Raw genomic sequence first — 16430 nt, forward strand, 5'->3', positions numbered from 1 at the left:
AAAAGAACTAAGACCAACAGCTGGACAATGCAGAAAGGGAAACCTCAGTCATAAATGAGATCTCTCCATCACACCCCGGGGCTCAGGGCACCATGAGAAAGAGGAGGTGGGAAAATCTCCAAGGAAGTGTCTTCTAGACACAACAGGTCTGACACATGAACGTAGCAGAAATAGCAGAATGCTCAGGTTCAAGGAAGACAGGGTTCCATTGCTGACCCAGGGAAAAGGGCTGGCAGTCCCACCACTACCCAAGAAGCTATCTCCAGATGACATCACAGATGAAGGAAAAATCCGTTTTCTCCAACGAAGTACCCTGAGTTTATTAAGCACACTTCAGACCAGGCCCCATGCCCAATAGTTGGCCAACACAAAAAGAACTCTGGTATTTTTGTACACATTTTTCTTTGCTTGGGAGCTTTTTAAAAAATCTTGTTTACTTTTATATTTTTGTTTCTACCTTTGTGGTTTTTCTGTGTGTCTGTGTGTTATGAAAGAGAGAAAGAAAGAAAGAAAGAGAGAGAGAGAGGGAGGGAGGGAGGGAGGAAGGGAGGAAGGAAAGAAGGAAAGAAAAGTTTGAAGGGTAGGGGAGGATCTGAGGGATGGGAAAAATGTATGGAAAACTTTCAGCTGGGTGGTAATCCCAGCACTCAGGAGGAAGAGGTAGGTGGATTTCCAGGCCAATCTGGTCTACAGAATGAGTTCCAGGACAGTTAAAGATATACAGAAAAATTCTGCCTTGGAAATTAAGAACAAAAAGAAAAGAACAACTTTGTCTCAATTAGAAAAGAAAAAGCTGAGCAGTGGTGGTGCACGCCTTTGATCCCAGCACTTGGGAGGCAGAGCCCAAGATTTCTGAGTTCGAGGCCAGCCTGGTCTACAGAGTGAGTTCCAGGACAGCCAGGGCTACACACAGAAACCCTGTCTCGGAAAAAAAGAAAAAAAAAGTAACCTAAGGATGGGAGCATGGTCAGGCGTCGGGGCAGGCAGGGGCCTGGAAAGGGAGAGGCATGAGAGAACTGAGACCAGGAGCAAGGGGTACAGGTCATAAGAATCCCATAAAGAACCACAGGCAGTGTGTTTAGTCGGTGCTTCTCCCACCAGAGGTCCTGGCATGACTGAGGAGAAGCAGGGATCACAGGGAAGAGTCAGTGCTAGGTAATTCTGGTGTCCCTGTCTGGGTTACCAGGACAGCATCTCCATGTGTCAGCAGCCACAGGGACTGACCTCACCACTCCCAGCACATTTTTTTTTTCTTTTTCTTTTTTGGTTTTTTGAGACAGGGTTTCTCTGTATAGCCTCCCAAGTGCTGGGATTAAAGGCGTGAGCCACCACTGCCCAGCTGATTTCTTTTTCTTGTCCTGGAACTTGCTAAGTTGTCCAGGATGGCCTTGATCTCAGGCCTACGTCACCATACCTGGTGGACTGTACAAGGTAACACAGGCAAAATGCCCACTCTGGATCCCAATTCTTGCATCTGAGAAGATATAAGCCACAGGGATGGGCAAGTGGACAGGATTTGGGACCTGCATACAGGAAGCAGTCACAGGTTAGCCCAGCACTTCTGGACCTCAACATTTATTGCTGTATCCCAGGCACCATAGACTTTTTCTGTAGTGTAAGAAGCCCTCTAGCAAGTAGGACAGGTATAGTGGCACACACTGGGAGGGCAGAATTGTGAGTTTGAGAACAGCCAGCCCACAGAGGTTAGTCCCCTTAAAACACTACCCCAAACTAAAAAGTTTACCATCTTAACCTTTTCAGGACACTGCTTGAGGGCAGAAAGCTCATGCTTAAGGTTGGGTGGCCATGGCCACCACCCATCTCCTGAAGATTCCATCTCAGCACAACAAAGCTACGTCCACATTTCACACTAGTTGTATCTTCTCCCAACTTCTAGCACCCACAATGCCACTTCCTTTCTGTGGCTGAGGACTTCAGGGATGTTCCGGCAGTGGGTCCAGTAGTGTGCATCCTGTGTCTGGCTCATTCCACTGAGCACTATGTCCTTGGAAGCACAATGTCCTGTCTGGTTTTGAGGCAGGGTCATCCTACATAGCCCAGGCTGGCCTGAACTGGTCTTGCCTCAGCCTTGGTGGTGGGATGACATATGAACTACTAACACCGTCTAGCACTAGAACTGCTCACATGTTCAGTAACCCTTAGTCTTTCCTGCACATCCTACCTGCTGAGCCAAGGCTAGCCTTGCCATTCTGACAGATCAAATACAGACTTGGAGACAGACCTTGTCAGGCTAAGCCTGCCTGATATAGGGATGCAGAGTGCCCACATGACCAGGGCCCTAGTAAAAGGAGGCTCACTTGACTGAAGTGCTGATGGCAAAGTGGGCTTTGGCAGACTGAGGCATGTAGAGGCAGGTTTGGTGCCACTCAGCACTGGTGGATAAGACACCGAGAGGATAGATGGTATCCTGGCCTCAGAGATGGCCCAACAGGCTTGGGCACCAACCTTGTGTCTCAAAGGACTCAGTGACTTCACAGCCAGCTAGTAGTAGGGTCAAGTACTAAAAAACACCCGATTAGACGGTCAGTCACCATGTAAGACATCACCAGTGCCACAGCCACGGGGCTTTGGATGCTCTGACTCCTGAGCCTGTGCTCAGAGTGGGTTATCCTGCTGGCAGAGCCTGGTCGATACTGCTTGAGAGGGCACCTAGTGCTTGCTACTATCAGTCTGTAGCCTTTCAAGGAGGCCGCTAGGGAAAGCTAGCTCGGACTTCTGTACTGGTCCTGGAGAAAGGGCACTTGGTGGCTCTGCAGCTGCCTCTAACACCACAGCCTCTGAGCTTTGATTCCAGCACCACCATGTCTGAGACGTGGAGCTGAAGACTTGGACCCTGAGCATGGGCTAAGGGCAGGACAGAGCTGCAGCCACAAGAGCAGGGCAGGGTGGAATGGGTCAGAGGGACGCGGAATGCCTGGCAACAGAAACCTTGTCTTACAAATAGCAGAACAGGACTGTGTTTATTAAAAACACCAGGAGAATGAGTTCACATCGACACTTGGCAGAACCTGTGACTGCTAGCTGTGCCACAAGTGGGAGGTGGCTGGGGTTGCAGTCTGCCTACTTGCAGCAGCAGGGTTTGGTCCAGAGCAGTTCAGTAGCGGCGGGTGAAGTGGGGGTTGGGGACTCGGCCACCTTGGTCCTGGCTGGCCATGCCACCACCTTCCAGTCTACCACTGGGCACAATATATCCCTGGGAATGTCCACCGTGTGCAAAGCTGCCTTGCCTAGAACAAAGGCAGATATTCATTTGCAAGAGCCATGCCTGGTGACAAGGTGCCACCTCACAGACTCCCTCAGAATGTCAGCCCAACCAGGGTACACACATGTAGAGAGAGGGAAGGAGGAAGGCAGTGGCAGATGTTGAAACCTTCTTACCCAGCCATGCCACCCCGGCCTGCTGCCACATGCCCATGCCCAGGTCCTGCAAGGCCCCGCTCAGCACCTGCAGGAGAGAGACAGCTCTGTGGACTCTGCCTACAAGGTAGAGCTGGTGTTCACCCATTCCTTGCAACCCCTTGGTACCTCGCCACCGTATGTGTTCATGGCCCGTCATGTTTGTGTCCACAGCGCTGTGCCAGACAGGAACCTGCTGCTCCTCCAACTGTGAGCTGTGCTCTGCCCACTCTCGGCTGACCCTTTGCCAAATACAAGGTGACAAATGGCTGCCCCATGCACTTCCCATCACACCAAAGATGTGAGCCCAACTCCAGGACATCTTCAATGTCAGACTGTGACCAGGGGTGGGCAATGAGGACACCAGGCACCACCAGAGAAGAACAATCACCCACCAAGGCAGCCACACAGTAGGGCCACAAAAAGCCACAATGGTCCACACTTGGGCCTACCCACTATTGGAAACATGCTGACACAAACACATGGGCATGTGCTGGCAACATGATCCGCAGCTGAAAGGGAGCACAGAACACCTTGCTTTTACAGCCTGATGGGTAGAAGATGGAAATGTTCACAGTATGAAATTCAACAGTAGACAGGAGCACTGCCTCACCACAGCACGGAGGGGTTTCAAAGACACGGTGCTCATTGAGATCAAGTGTATGTGTGCGTGTCGCGATGGATGCTTGTAAAGCTGTGGTGGTAGATTTGTGGGTGCAAGACTTGGGTAGGTAAGGGGCAGGCTGCTGGTAGTACAATACAGGCTGGAATTAGGGTCTGACAGCAGACGGTGTGTAACAGGGAAGCAGGAAAGTGCCTAGGAGGCTAAGGAAGGAGGACTGTGTGGAAGCCAGCCTGTGCTCCACCTCAAACCACCCAACCACGAGTGCTCCTATTGCAGTGGAGATTCATACCCTGTTGCCACCCAAGGAACAGGGACAAGGTTCACACCTGCTATTATGATCTCCATAGAGCAGCCAGGGAGAGCAGGTAGAGGACATCCACAGTGCTTTCACGGGTTCCCCCCAAGAGCACCAAGAAACCCACCTCAGGCTCCTCCTATATAGAATACTTACCTGGGGGGAGGGGGCAGCCCTTGGCCTTCATTCAACTTCTTATCAGAGCTGTAGCCATGCCAGCCATCCCGGGCATCCCAACCATGGTGCTCCAGGAGCCTTCCATGGCTGTGCTGGTCATCTGGGTAGTACTGCAAGGCACACAAGAGACAGAGCATGTGTTCTGGGTCTCCCCACACACAGAGCTTGGCTTCTGTATTCTACTATGCCTTTGCTCACACTGAGCTAAAGCCCATGTCCCCTGGAAGCACTACAAAGCTGGATGGCAAGCGTGCCTAAGAGGCGGCTCTGCAGGGGCTGGCATGGGCTCAGCCTATGCACACACCACCAGGGCTCTCTTACTAATTCATAATTCAAGACCAGCCTTCCTGACAGGTGATGAGAAAACATGCTCTGGGGGAACCCAGGGGGGTGAGCTACTTCTAAATCCCTGTCTTGACCCAAGCCTGTCCTGAAGAACCCCACCTCCTCCTTGGAGACTTGGGCCACGGTGTATTGTCAGGATCCTAGCAACAGCACACAGCTAAATCAGATGGTGCAAAACCTATGGCCAACTTCCCACAGGGCTGCAAAGCTGACACTGCAGTGCAGGTCCCCAGAGCAAAAACACCAAGCTCCCAAGCAAGTATCAATTGAATTGAGTCTTTATTAGGCGAGACAAAATGGAGCAGCACCCCTTCCCCACCCTACAGCAGGGGTTACAGGTGGCTACTCTGACTTACCTGCTCATCCCGCTCCTCCAATCTGGCTCTGGACCCATCCCTCCTGCAAAGGGGACAGGGTATTGGTATGGCAGTGTGCAGGTGGGTGTGTGGGGGTAGAAGCAGAAGTCTCCCTTGGGGACAAGATTTGGCTTTCCCCCAAGCACTGGCTATATGCTAGGACACAGCACCAGGGATGGCAATGGTAGGTAGAAGGCTTTCCTCTGGAGGTGGGAACCAGGACAGGACAGGAAGCAAGTCTCCATCAAGCAAGAGACTGAGAGAGGCGGTCTAGGAGCTGACCCAGGCAGCCTTTGCCACATATCCCCATCAATGCACAGGGTTAAGATAGTGTGGAATATAGAATGTCTGGGGACTCTGAGGAAGTCCTCAGGAAAGTAGGGAGGCAGGTCCAGCCAGTGAGTTCAAAGTCAGTGACCCCTCACCTCTTACAACTGGCTTCCTCCTCTGGGAGACATGAGAGGACAGTGGAGCCACCATGTGGACACGAAACTGAGAGTTAGGCACAGGGTCTGGTGTGGGTTCACCTGGCGTTAGACCTGGTGGGATAATGCCTGGGGAGCTGGAGCTGGTGCAGGGGAACATGCTCACCTGTCTATGACATGCTCCTGGTAATGGCCACGTTCCCGGTGATCAAAGTCATGGAAATGGTGATCTGGCCGTGGAAAGTCTCGATATCTGTCCTCCGTGGCTGCACGCTTCCCTTCTGGCCAGTAGCCATCATCTCTCCTGGTTTGCATTTTGGAAAAATACTTAATTCAAAGTGGCAGCAGCAGCATCCCACAGTTGCCAATGATACCTCAGGATGGAGGCAGGCTGTCAGCAAGAACACTTGCATCCCCATGCCTCTCCCTGAGTGGCTAGGCAACACAAGGTGCTGGCCAAGGAACAGCACCACATGCTTGTCCACTGGGGGAGGGGGTCAGGACTGATATTGGCTCTCACCTAGAATCCAAGTCGTAGGGTCTTCGTAGTGCCCGCCGTTCCTGCTCGGCACGAAGCTGCTCTTGCTGCCGCCGCAGCTCCTCACGCTCTCGCATAATGCGCTGCTGTTCCTTGCGCCGTTCACGCTCCACTCTCATGCGCTCCCTCTCCAGCCGCTCCCTCTCCAGCCGCTCTCGCTCTAGCCGCTGCCTCTGGCACTGGAGCTGCATCCGTTCTTTATGCAAGCGAGCCTTCTCCCGCCGCTCCTGGAAGGCGTCCAGACGCTGCTCCCGCTCTCGCTGCTCCCGCTCCCTGCACACAGGTGTCTGCAGCCTCAGTTTGTGGCCTGGGTGATGACCATGCTCAGCGTCTGGCCTCCTGTCCAGACTTCAGAAGCTTTGGCTGAGTCCCTGCCCTCCCACCAGGGTCTGCAGAGGCCAAAGGTACAAGCCAAGGCCTTGGCTTTCTCTGCCACGTGAGGGTCACTACCCTCACATTATCTGATGGTACTAGGAACTACTTCCAAGCAGACAGGATCCAAGGCAGGTTACCGCCAGCACCCTGCTCACCTTCTTCGCTCTGTCTCCCGGATTTCACGCTCCCTCTGCCTCTGACGCTCCCGCTCCCGCTGCTCCTTGATCTTGTCAAATGACAGTATGTCTCTCTTCTCCCTGCCCTCTGACTTTCGGTCTTGACTTTTGGAGCTCTGTTGACCAGAACAACCCAGTGAGAACCAAGTAGGCAGGGTGTTGTGGCCCCAACAGCAGCCACAGCATAGTGTAGAAGGCCAGGGTCTCTCTGAGGTTTCGCAACCAGCCTGTCCAGATCCCAAGTACTAGGCTTTTCAGTATTCACCAAATAATGACAGGTGCCACAGGACATCTAAATTCAGGCTATTCTAAATCTTACAGAACTGCTTGGGGGACAGGCACTAGTAACACCAGCACTTGGGGGTGCAGCAGGATTATAATTTCAAGGCCAGCCTAGGATGCAGATTGTAGCAGAGCCCCTGCCCAAAATCCAACATCAGACCAGAGCCAAGCCAGACCTTCCAGATAGACAGGAGGATGTACCTCATGCTCAGACTAAGATTCTTCTGAACCTGTGGTATTGTTTGTTTGTAGACAGGGTTTCTCTGTGTAGCCCTGGTTGTCCTGGAACTCTCTGTAAACCAGGCTGGCCTCAAATTCAGAGATCTGCCTCCCTCTTCCTCCCCAGTGCTGGGTTGTGTACCACCACCATCCAGTCCGCTCTGGTAGTTTTTATGGAAGATGAAGCCTCTTTCGTGGTAGGTTTTTGTGGAAGTCAGAGCTGATCCAAACCTCACAGACCCAGATGGCAGTGTTTCTAATTCAGAATGATTAGAAAGCTCTATAGATCAGAGGACCCAGGAGGGTGGCTCACAGTTCTAGCCCCAGCTCCAGGGTCCATGCTGCTGTACATGTGGTGCTCAGGCAGGCCGTTGGCATGAAGCTGATCGTGCACTGTGAGGGGCTCCTGCCATCATGCTTCTACAGTACATGAGCCCTCTGCACAGCCATGCTTATGCTTTCCCACTGTGGAAACTATGGGGCTAGGCCGGCCCTGGGAGATACAGGAACCTACATTCTAAGAAGCCAAATGCTCACTCTCTTCTCCTGCAGGGGTGAGACCAGAGCTAGCATCACCATGCAAGCCTGCACTCCAGCCCTGGGGCTATGCCTGCCAGAGCACCCAGCTGTGGAGCCTGGCTCTTTTGGCGAGAGGCTTTCAGAATGAAGAGTCATGGGCAAGCCCACACACACCCCCAATGCTGTCAAGGACAATGCCCTACTTTCCTCTGGGTTCATTTTGCACAAGGCCAATAGCAGAAACAAATACACCATCATCAGATTGGACTAAGCCTGACAGGCCCATCAAATGCCAAGGCTGTCCACTGTCCATGCCTCAGTCCCTCTACCAGAAATGGGTAGAGCTAGACAGAATATGCCAACTAGGTCATCTCCCAGGTGAGGCTGGGAGCTGCCGCCCCAGCCCTGACTATCAATGCTTACTCTGTCCTTTGACCTGCTTGTGGCCTTCACACTGATGACAGGCTCTCCCTTGGACTTGTCCATCACGACTGTACGCTCCATGCCTCTGCTTCCTGCAGGGAAAGCACAGCCGTGAGTACACCCGCACTCTAGAGTTCAGCCTTGTGGTGTCTACTGTCTTCAGTTTTTGTTTTTTAAAGATTTATTTATTATTATACATAAGTACATTTGTAGCTGACTTCAGACGCACCAGAAGAGGGCGTCAAATCTCATTAGGGGTGGTTGTAAGCCACCATGTGGTTGCTGTGATTTGAACTCAGGACCTTCAAAAGAGCAGTCAGTGCTCTTCTTACCCGCTGAGCCATCTCGCCAGCCCCCTCTTCAGTTTTCAATGCTGTTTCTGCCTTGCAAACCATAACAAGTGTGTCCCTGATGAATGTATCTCCCAGCAATGGGCACGTTTCCACAGTGTGTGGGTGGCAAGCACGCCCCCCTATTTGTCCCCAAGGAGCTGGCTGGCGTCGCTGCACTGCCTGACCAGGCTGTGAGCACTTGGGACGATGGTGGTGACTCTGGGGAGGATCACCACACCAAGAAGCTGTAATTTCATTTAAGACAGGGCTTTTCTGTGTAACCCTGGTTAGCCTGGACTACGTACGCAGACCAGGCTGGCTTTGAACTCAAGAGATCTGCTTGCCTGAGTACTGGGGTTAAAGATGCCCAGCAATTTCAGTTTTATTTTAAACTCTTAGCTTTTGTTGTTGAGAGGAGTGTCTCTAGCTGCTGGTAACGAGTCACACGGCACAATACAGCTCTCTTCAGCATTAGGAAGGGTAGCCACTGGTTTCAACAGAAGATGAAACAGAGAGCCCTGGGTAAACTCCACAACAGGAAATACAATCAACCACTATAACATGGGAGCAAACCGCACAAAATAAACGTAAGATTTGGGGGCTGGCGAGATGGCTCAGCAGGTAAGAGCACTGACTGCTCTTCCGAAAGTCCTGAGTTCGGATCCCAGCAACCACATGGTGGCTCACAACCACCCGTAATGAGATCTGATGTCTGGTGTGTCTCAAGACAGCTACAGTGAATTACACCAGAGTGAGCGGGGCCAGCAGAGGTCCTGAGTTCAATTCCCAGCAGCCACACACATGATGGCTCAAGGCCATCTGTACAGCTACAGTGTACTCATACACATAAATAAAATAAATCTTAAAAAAAAAAAAATAAGAATTAGGGCCAGGTAGATGGCTCAGCACTGACAGGCCTTAAGAAGCAGACCCTAGAACTCAAGAACCACTTGAATGCCAGCTGCAACAAGAGTTCAGTGGCAAAACACACATGCACACACAGCACAGGTAAATTCACAAACACAGCAGGAGCTGTCCCAGCAGGAGGTGGGCTAAGATTACCAGCTCTGTCTTCATCTTAAGATGGGTTGGCCAAAATGTCGGCCCTGAGAGCAGCCTGTGCTCAAGGGTTTATCTACCATACCCTTCACAGGACAGGGGTCCAGAGAAACTGGACTGCACACACAACCCTGTGCCCAGTGACGACCAACCCCCAGGCTCAGGGCTGCCTTCTGCTGTAGAGCAAGCCCCCTTTCCTCCTGTGTGGGCATGGCCTACCATTAGACTCCACTCTCAGCCTGCTGTCCATCTGGTGCTGTGATTTTGTGACAGGGGTTCGCTAGGCTATCGAAGGTGGCCTTGATCACAATTTCTCTGACAACAGTCCTAAGTAGTGGGGTGACGGCCAGGGCCGCTAGGCTTGATATGCAGAACAGATCCTTCAGTTCCATCACATGGTCTGCAGGTGAACCAGCCAAGTGACAACTCTTGTCTGCCTTTTGCCATGACACCCTGAGCCCCATCAGCCTCCATCTCTTCCACCAGCACCCAAGATGCTGCTTACCTAATTTGGTGACTCTAGAATGACCGGCAGCTCCTGGGGTGAGCTCACTTTGATCCTTCTCCTTTTTAATGTCTTCTGGCCCTTTCTCCTCCTTTCTTTCCAGTTTTTCTTCCTTCTTGATCATAGGCCTGTTGAAAATAGTCAGCTACAGTCTCCAGCGGTTTCCACGGGAGCCACCAGCCCACCCAGCAGGAACAGGGAGGATTTGTGGCTTGCACCGCTCCTGACCCCATCTGGCAGCCTAGAAAGCTGGCAGCATTAGGGCAGAGTGCTGCTGAAACCCAGCTCCTTCCTCAGTGAACCCGGAGGCTGGACTCTACCTCCTGATCCATGCTAGGATGACAGGTGTGTAACATCATACCTGGTTCTTCATGGTGCTATAGACAGAACTCAGGGCTTGCTACACTCCCAGCCAAAAGAGTTTGCTTTCATGTGTGGGTATACCCACAATGTACACATGTAAGACAAAGGACAACTGGTTTTCTCCACCATGCAGATTCTAGTAGTCAAACTCAGGCCATCAGACTTAGTGGCAAGTACCTTATCAGCCGAGCCACTTTAAAAACACTTAATACTTTTTTAGAAAATTTTATAGAAAAATAATTTTAATTAAGCATAGTGGGTAATCCTGTCTCTAGCTTTTGGGAGAGTAAAGCCGGATTGAGTTCTGTGCCAGTTTAGGATACAAGGTGAGATACTACCTCACAATAAAGTAACACCAACTGACGCCCATGCTGACAAGCAGGGCAGAGTACCCAGGATGCCAGCCCAGAGAGAAAGCTCTGCCTGGCCTGACCTGCTTCCCATAGTTTCTAGACTCTTACACACCAAGCACATAAGTATTTACCTAGGAATGGCCCTCTATCTTCCCAGAAGCACCATCCCAATGGAGTGCTAGTACTGTAGGGTGGGTTGCATCTGCTTCTGCATTTGCTTGAAGTACAGAAGCACACTGCTGTCTACCAAGAGCCTAAACTGACTTTTTACACTCCCTTCTGCTCTGGGCGCCCTGATTCTTTCCCCATTGTCCTTCCTCTTGGCATCTCATCTGTAGATTTCCAGTGGTCCTGTTCTCCCTTTAAACTCTACACATCAACACCTTCAGGCTTGCATTTATGTCTGTTCTTAAAATTTGCTTACTAATGAAATTCAGAGCCCTAAGAGGGGATACTGATTTTCCAGGCATCATATAATGGAAGATTTTTGGTAACACTTTTAATCCTTACATTGGCAGAAAAAAAAAAACAAAACTCTTCTGTTACCACACCTTAAGATAACAGCACTGGAATAAGCCTCTGAATGCTGTGCCTGCCTGCCACCTGCCATGCTTGGCCACATGGCTATAGCCAGGAGCCCCTAGAGTGAGCCATGACCTCACTTATGCTTTGGGGGATAGCTGCTGGGTACTTCCCCAGAACCTCATGGCCTGACAGTGACACTGACACTCTCAAGTGATATGGCTCATTGCTGCCATCCTCACTATGGGACTTGAGGGACAGTGAGCACTCTGAGGCCAGCCTGTTCACCAATGACCTGCATAGAAAGCTGCAGAGTAGGTATAAAGCCAGCCCCACTTGCACTGACACTACCCATGTGATACTGAACAGCAGAGCCCTCCTGCTAAAGTCTCCTCAATGATGACAACAGAGACTATCAGGCACTCGCCAGACCTTCAGGTCTGTGCCTATTTCTGCTGAAAACATAAGCCAAGTCCTTTGGCAAAAGCAATCCTGAGGCACTGGGCTCTAAGCCCATGTCATGGGCATGACATACTGGGATATTAAAAAAAAAAAAAAAAGGGAATGCCTGGTATCTGTCAGGATAGTACAGGTGACCTGCTCAAAGTCCATACTGTGGCAACCAGGGCTGCAAGTTGGGAAAGCTGGCGCATGTTTGGGTTAAAAGTCAGCCCAGGCCAGGCAGTGGTGGAGCACGCTTTTAATCCCAGCACTTGGGAGGCAGAGGCAGGTGAATTTCTGAGTTTGAGGCCAGCCTGGTCTACAGAGTGAGTTCCAGGACAGCCAGGGCTATAGAGAAATCCTGTCTCGAAAAAAACCACAAAAAAATAAAACTAAAATAAAATAAAATAAAAAAAGTCAGGCCAGGAAGCCCTTCCAGGTCTGGGAAGCTCTCATGGTCAACGCTAGCTGTCTGTCTGGCTGGCTCTGGGCTTTCACTAAGGACTACATTGCCCCATAGCTAACAGCTAGTAAGTAGGGTGTACAAGGGTACAGGGTCCCCAAAAGACAGGGCTGCCACGTCACTGTACTTCTCCGTCTTGATCTTCACAGGGTGAGGCCTGTCTGGCCCTGGCACCTTCTCCTTTTGGTCACAAGCTCTCCTGTCTGACGACTTCTTCTCAGAGGGTTCATTTTTGGCCTAGAATGTAAAGGGATGGCGGTGACTTGGAGAGTGACACAGCCCTGTTATTGCCAGGGCTGACAACAACAAAGACCTCACCTTCTCCACAGAAATCATCCTCCCATGCAGTTCAGTTCTGTGCAGGTGGCTGATGCATTTGGTGGCCTCATCTGACGTGGACATGGTTACAAATCCATAACACCGAGCCCCAGGACTGCGGGCATTGGTGACCACCTTGGCTCCGATGACCTCCAAGGGAAAGAACACACCAGTATAAGGATGCATCTGGCCTCTGTCACAAAACCACAGGGCTTGTTAAACACCCAGAATCAGACACCCTTAACTGCTTTTGTCCTCAGTACTCAGCTCTAGTTAGTTACCCTCTGTGAATTCTAGAGAATCTTCATCTATTAGAGCAGAGTTTGTCTTACAGTGACAAAGAGTACTAAGAGCCAGTAGAGCATCACATGGACATATGAAAGTCAGACCCTGCATAGCCAAAAATGCCTTCTTAGTAGCACCTGACCCCCACCACACCCCAGCTTCTGTGCCAGGCCCTCTGAAGGCAGCAGCTACTGTACCACAGGGAAGGGCCGTCACTGGACTTTCCAGGGCATGGGCAGGGAAGGGAAACTTAGGCAGGTTACAGGTAGGCTGAGAAAATGCGGAGGTTCTGAACTGGATGGTAGTGCCCTGACTCAAGCATGGGGAGCTATGCAGGAGGGACCCTCACAGCTCAGACAGGACAGCCAGCAGCCTGTACACCTGCCCACATGGACAGGGGTGTACTGGGCCCAGCCACAGGTAATATGGAACAAACCTGGTGGACGCTAGAATCTGTTTAGCCAAGTAGCCCAGTATGTCAGGAAGGTTTAGGGATCTCCCAAACCACCTGAACTGAAAGACAGTGACTGGCACTGAATAGTAGAGACCATGGGAGAAAGTGCAAAAGAATCTACCAGAATAAAACAAAAAAAGTGGGAACACCAAGCAGGGTTCGGGAGGTAAGAAGGGCTGGGAAGTTGGTGCCCGCCTGAATACCATGAAAACAATGATTTGCAGAGTTCCAAGAGGGTCCACAATGTGAGCCCGTAAAGACAGGAGCAGGAAAAGCAGATCCCAGAAAACCCAATGTGTTCCTCTGAAAACACTCCAAGACAGGGAGGGAGAACGAACTGAAAATGTTGGGAGAAAAAGGCAGCGGGTTAATTGAAAAGGACAAAAATCAAGTGCAGCTAGACAGAGAGTGTGTCTGTCCACTGGAGCAAGGCTGACCTCCTCAGTCAGCAAGCACAAGGGAGGAGGCCTGAGGGCAGGACTGCAGACCTGAACCTTTAGTGTCAAGCATAACTGCTGAAGTGAACATGGCAAAGCAGGAACAGGCATCACCCTGTGCTCTGGAACCCGGGGCTGCACTCCAGCACACAGAACATCCCTTGCAGATATACCCATGTGCTCAACAGCATCCAGAGAGTCAAACAGCCAGAAGAACAGTTGTACCAAAAGGTTTGGAATTCAGACAGACAGATGGGGTCTGGGACATAGTGCCCTGGGACCCAAGTCAGAGAGAAGAATGGCAGCATGTTGCCCTCCAGAACCCCAGGCACCAAATATCTAACACAAAGAAGCATGTGTCTGGCACACAACACTTAAGTCAGGGTCCAACTTCCAGTTCAGAGCCTTTGCATTTTCTCATATATTGGAGGTATGGCTGCATGTCTAGATACATACTAGCCTGCTGCACCCCTAGTTTGAGCCTTGGGAACACCCCTGACCACTGACCACTGTATGTGAAACCTGACCTTCACCCAACTGTCTTCATGCTTCTGGTCCTCTTGAGACGACTCATGCAGACACATATACAGTCACTGGCTCTCAAGGCATAGGTGCCTCTGTACATACCACAGTGCATGGACGATAGCAGCACCAAACTACCAAAAGCTATGGTCTAAGAGCCTGTCTTATAACACCACCTGTAGTGAGTGTGACAACTCTTGAGGGTGGGACAGGCCTGCACTCGGGGATAATGAAGACTTCTGCAAGGACCACACCCATGCCCAGGCACTTGCCCAGAGTACTGTGTGTCCCGCTGACCAGACTCATGTACCGCAGGATAGTCTCTTCTGTCCCCAAATGCCTGAGGGGAAACTCTCAAGTGTATCCACTTGAAAAGTTGGACCCAGTCTCCTGCTCAAGTTTCAAGATTCCAGGCTGAAGGATACGGAGGCCAACAGCTTGATTATTGGCACACAATAATGTGTGGGCTTTAGACTCAAAAGGACCTTTCAGAGGGAACTGTCCTGAGAAGGGCCAAGATAGTATGAATCTACTCTCGGCTGGAACCTGGGTGCTCTAAGCACAATGTTGCCCAGGATGAGTCTGACTCTCATGTCTCCACCCCAGGAATGCTGAGATCTACTTTATGTGGTACTGGGTATGAACCCCAGGATCTCCTGACAGCCAAAGGGGAGTACTCTACAAACTCAGCTCTGCTCCCAGGCCTCAAGTAGTAGCACAAACCTGTCACCACAGCTGCCCCAAATGTGGAAAACTCAGTATGACAGGGCAGGGGAGCTCAGAGGGGTGGTCCAAGTCTGAGACCAGCCTGGTCTGCACAGTGAGTTCCAGGCCTCCAAGTGCTACAAACGAGTCTTCCTCAAGTCCAAACCAAGAGGGTGGATCTAGTCAGTGACAGAGCGCTTTACAAGTATGCATTAAGTCCCAGGTTCCGTCTTCAGCATGAACAAGAGAAAATATAAACGTCTGAGGAAATGGAGACTAAAAGCTAGGAAGCTAGACGTTTTGCAATCCCACCTTGCTAGCAGGAAGATGTGGGTGCCCTACCTTCCCATGCTTGCTGAAGAGGCTCTTGAGGTCAGCAGCACGGGTGCTGGAGGACAGCCCACTGACCCACAGGTTCCTTCCTGAGCTACAGCTGGCACGGCCTGGAGAGAGGAGGTTATCAGCGCCATTGTGGCAGGACCTATCCACATGGGGTATAAACTACAAGATTCCCTTGCCATACCTATGCATGAGTGTGAAGTCAAATAATTTTCTACCTTATTTTCTGAGACACAGGACAGTGAACCTGCAGCTCACAGTTGTCTGGACTGGTGAGGGTAGTAAAGCTCAGTGCTCCTCCTGCACCACCTCCCCAGCACTGCAGTTACAGAGATGCACATCTGTTTAGCTTTCTACATGGCACCAGGGATAAATCAAGAGTCTCTGGGCTCACACTGCAGACACTTTACATGAAGCCTCCAGGCTCTTCACTCCAGAAATAATCAGAGCAACACTCCCATGGCAGAGAAGCCTTGGGAAGATGGCTCAAGGGGCCTTGTAGGTACCTCTTTGTCACTTAGAGAGCAGGTGTTCCTGTCTAGATGTACTACCCATAATGTACACCACACACACACACACACACACACACACACACACACACTCACTCACTCACTCACTCACTCACTCACTCAGAATCTTGACAGTGGTTCAGGAAAGTGCTATCCATACACATGGACAATTGGCACATGTGGCAGCCTGGAGCCATTCCCTTCCCTTCCCTGGGTCATCACATGGCAACAGGACAAGGGAGGCTTACCTTTCTCATCTTTAATGACTGGCTTTATATCTTGTTCTTCCTTAACAGAGCTAGAGACAAAAATGAATGTTACTGCAACCCAGAAAAGCTAAAGTGAACGAATTTTACAATAGAAATGTGCTCAAGCTGAATACCTACCAGGGAGTTAGGCTCACATTAAATTGACAGACACCTTTTGTGAGTTTATGTTGAAAAATCTGACCACATACAATGTCAAATCCCTATAGAACAATTCAGCTTTGCTGGCGATACCAGTCATCAATTTAAGAACCCAACCATGGCAGGTTGAGTAAGGGAAAACCAATCACCCATTAAATATATGCAGAGACATTGAGCTGCCTGAAGGAGCTAGCTGGGCAGTGTGGCTGCCGACTGCAGGCTCAAACAGCTCATGTGTGTCCTA

At 50.8% G+C, this 16430-nt stretch overlaps 1 protein-coding gene across 1 annotated transcript in view; it reads right to left on the bottom strand.

Moving 5' to 3' along the window:
• Nucleotides 1-2953: 2953 nt before the first annotated feature.
• The window catches only part of Safb2 (scaffold attachment factor B2), a 23522-nt gene continuing 10045 nt past the window's right edge, over nucleotides 2954-16430 (bottom strand). The window contains exons 7-20 of the mRNA XM_031347052.1: nucleotides 16028-16115; nucleotides 15274-15374; nucleotides 12529-12678; nucleotides 12338-12447; nucleotides 10069-10196; nucleotides 8173-8264; nucleotides 6709-6845; nucleotides 6161-6451; nucleotides 5807-5944; nucleotides 5216-5258; nucleotides 4494-4624; nucleotides 3547-3659; nucleotides 3400-3466; nucleotides 2954-3248 (exon numbers count right to left, since the gene is read on the bottom strand). Of these exons, the coding sequence (XP_031202912.1) occupies nucleotides 3116-3248; nucleotides 3400-3466; nucleotides 3547-3659; nucleotides 4494-4624; nucleotides 5216-5258; nucleotides 5807-5944; nucleotides 6161-6451; nucleotides 6709-6845; nucleotides 8173-8264; nucleotides 10069-10196; nucleotides 12338-12447; nucleotides 12529-12678; nucleotides 15274-15374; nucleotides 16028-16115 (1722 nt within the window). The 3' untranslated portion in view covers nucleotides 2954-3115. The remainder of the gene's footprint in view (nucleotides 3249-3399; nucleotides 3467-3546; nucleotides 3660-4493; nucleotides 4625-5215; nucleotides 5259-5806; nucleotides 5945-6160; nucleotides 6452-6708; nucleotides 6846-8172; nucleotides 8265-10068; nucleotides 10197-12337; nucleotides 12448-12528; nucleotides 12679-15273; nucleotides 15375-16027; nucleotides 16116-16430) is intronic.

The sequence above is a fragment of the Mastomys coucha genome, unplaced genomic scaffold, assembly GCF_008632895.1.
Source record: "Mastomys coucha isolate ucsf_1 unplaced genomic scaffold, UCSF_Mcou_1 pScaffold3, whole genome shotgun sequence".
Lineage (NCBI taxonomy): Eukaryota > Metazoa > Chordata > Mammalia > Rodentia > Muridae > Mastomys > Mastomys coucha.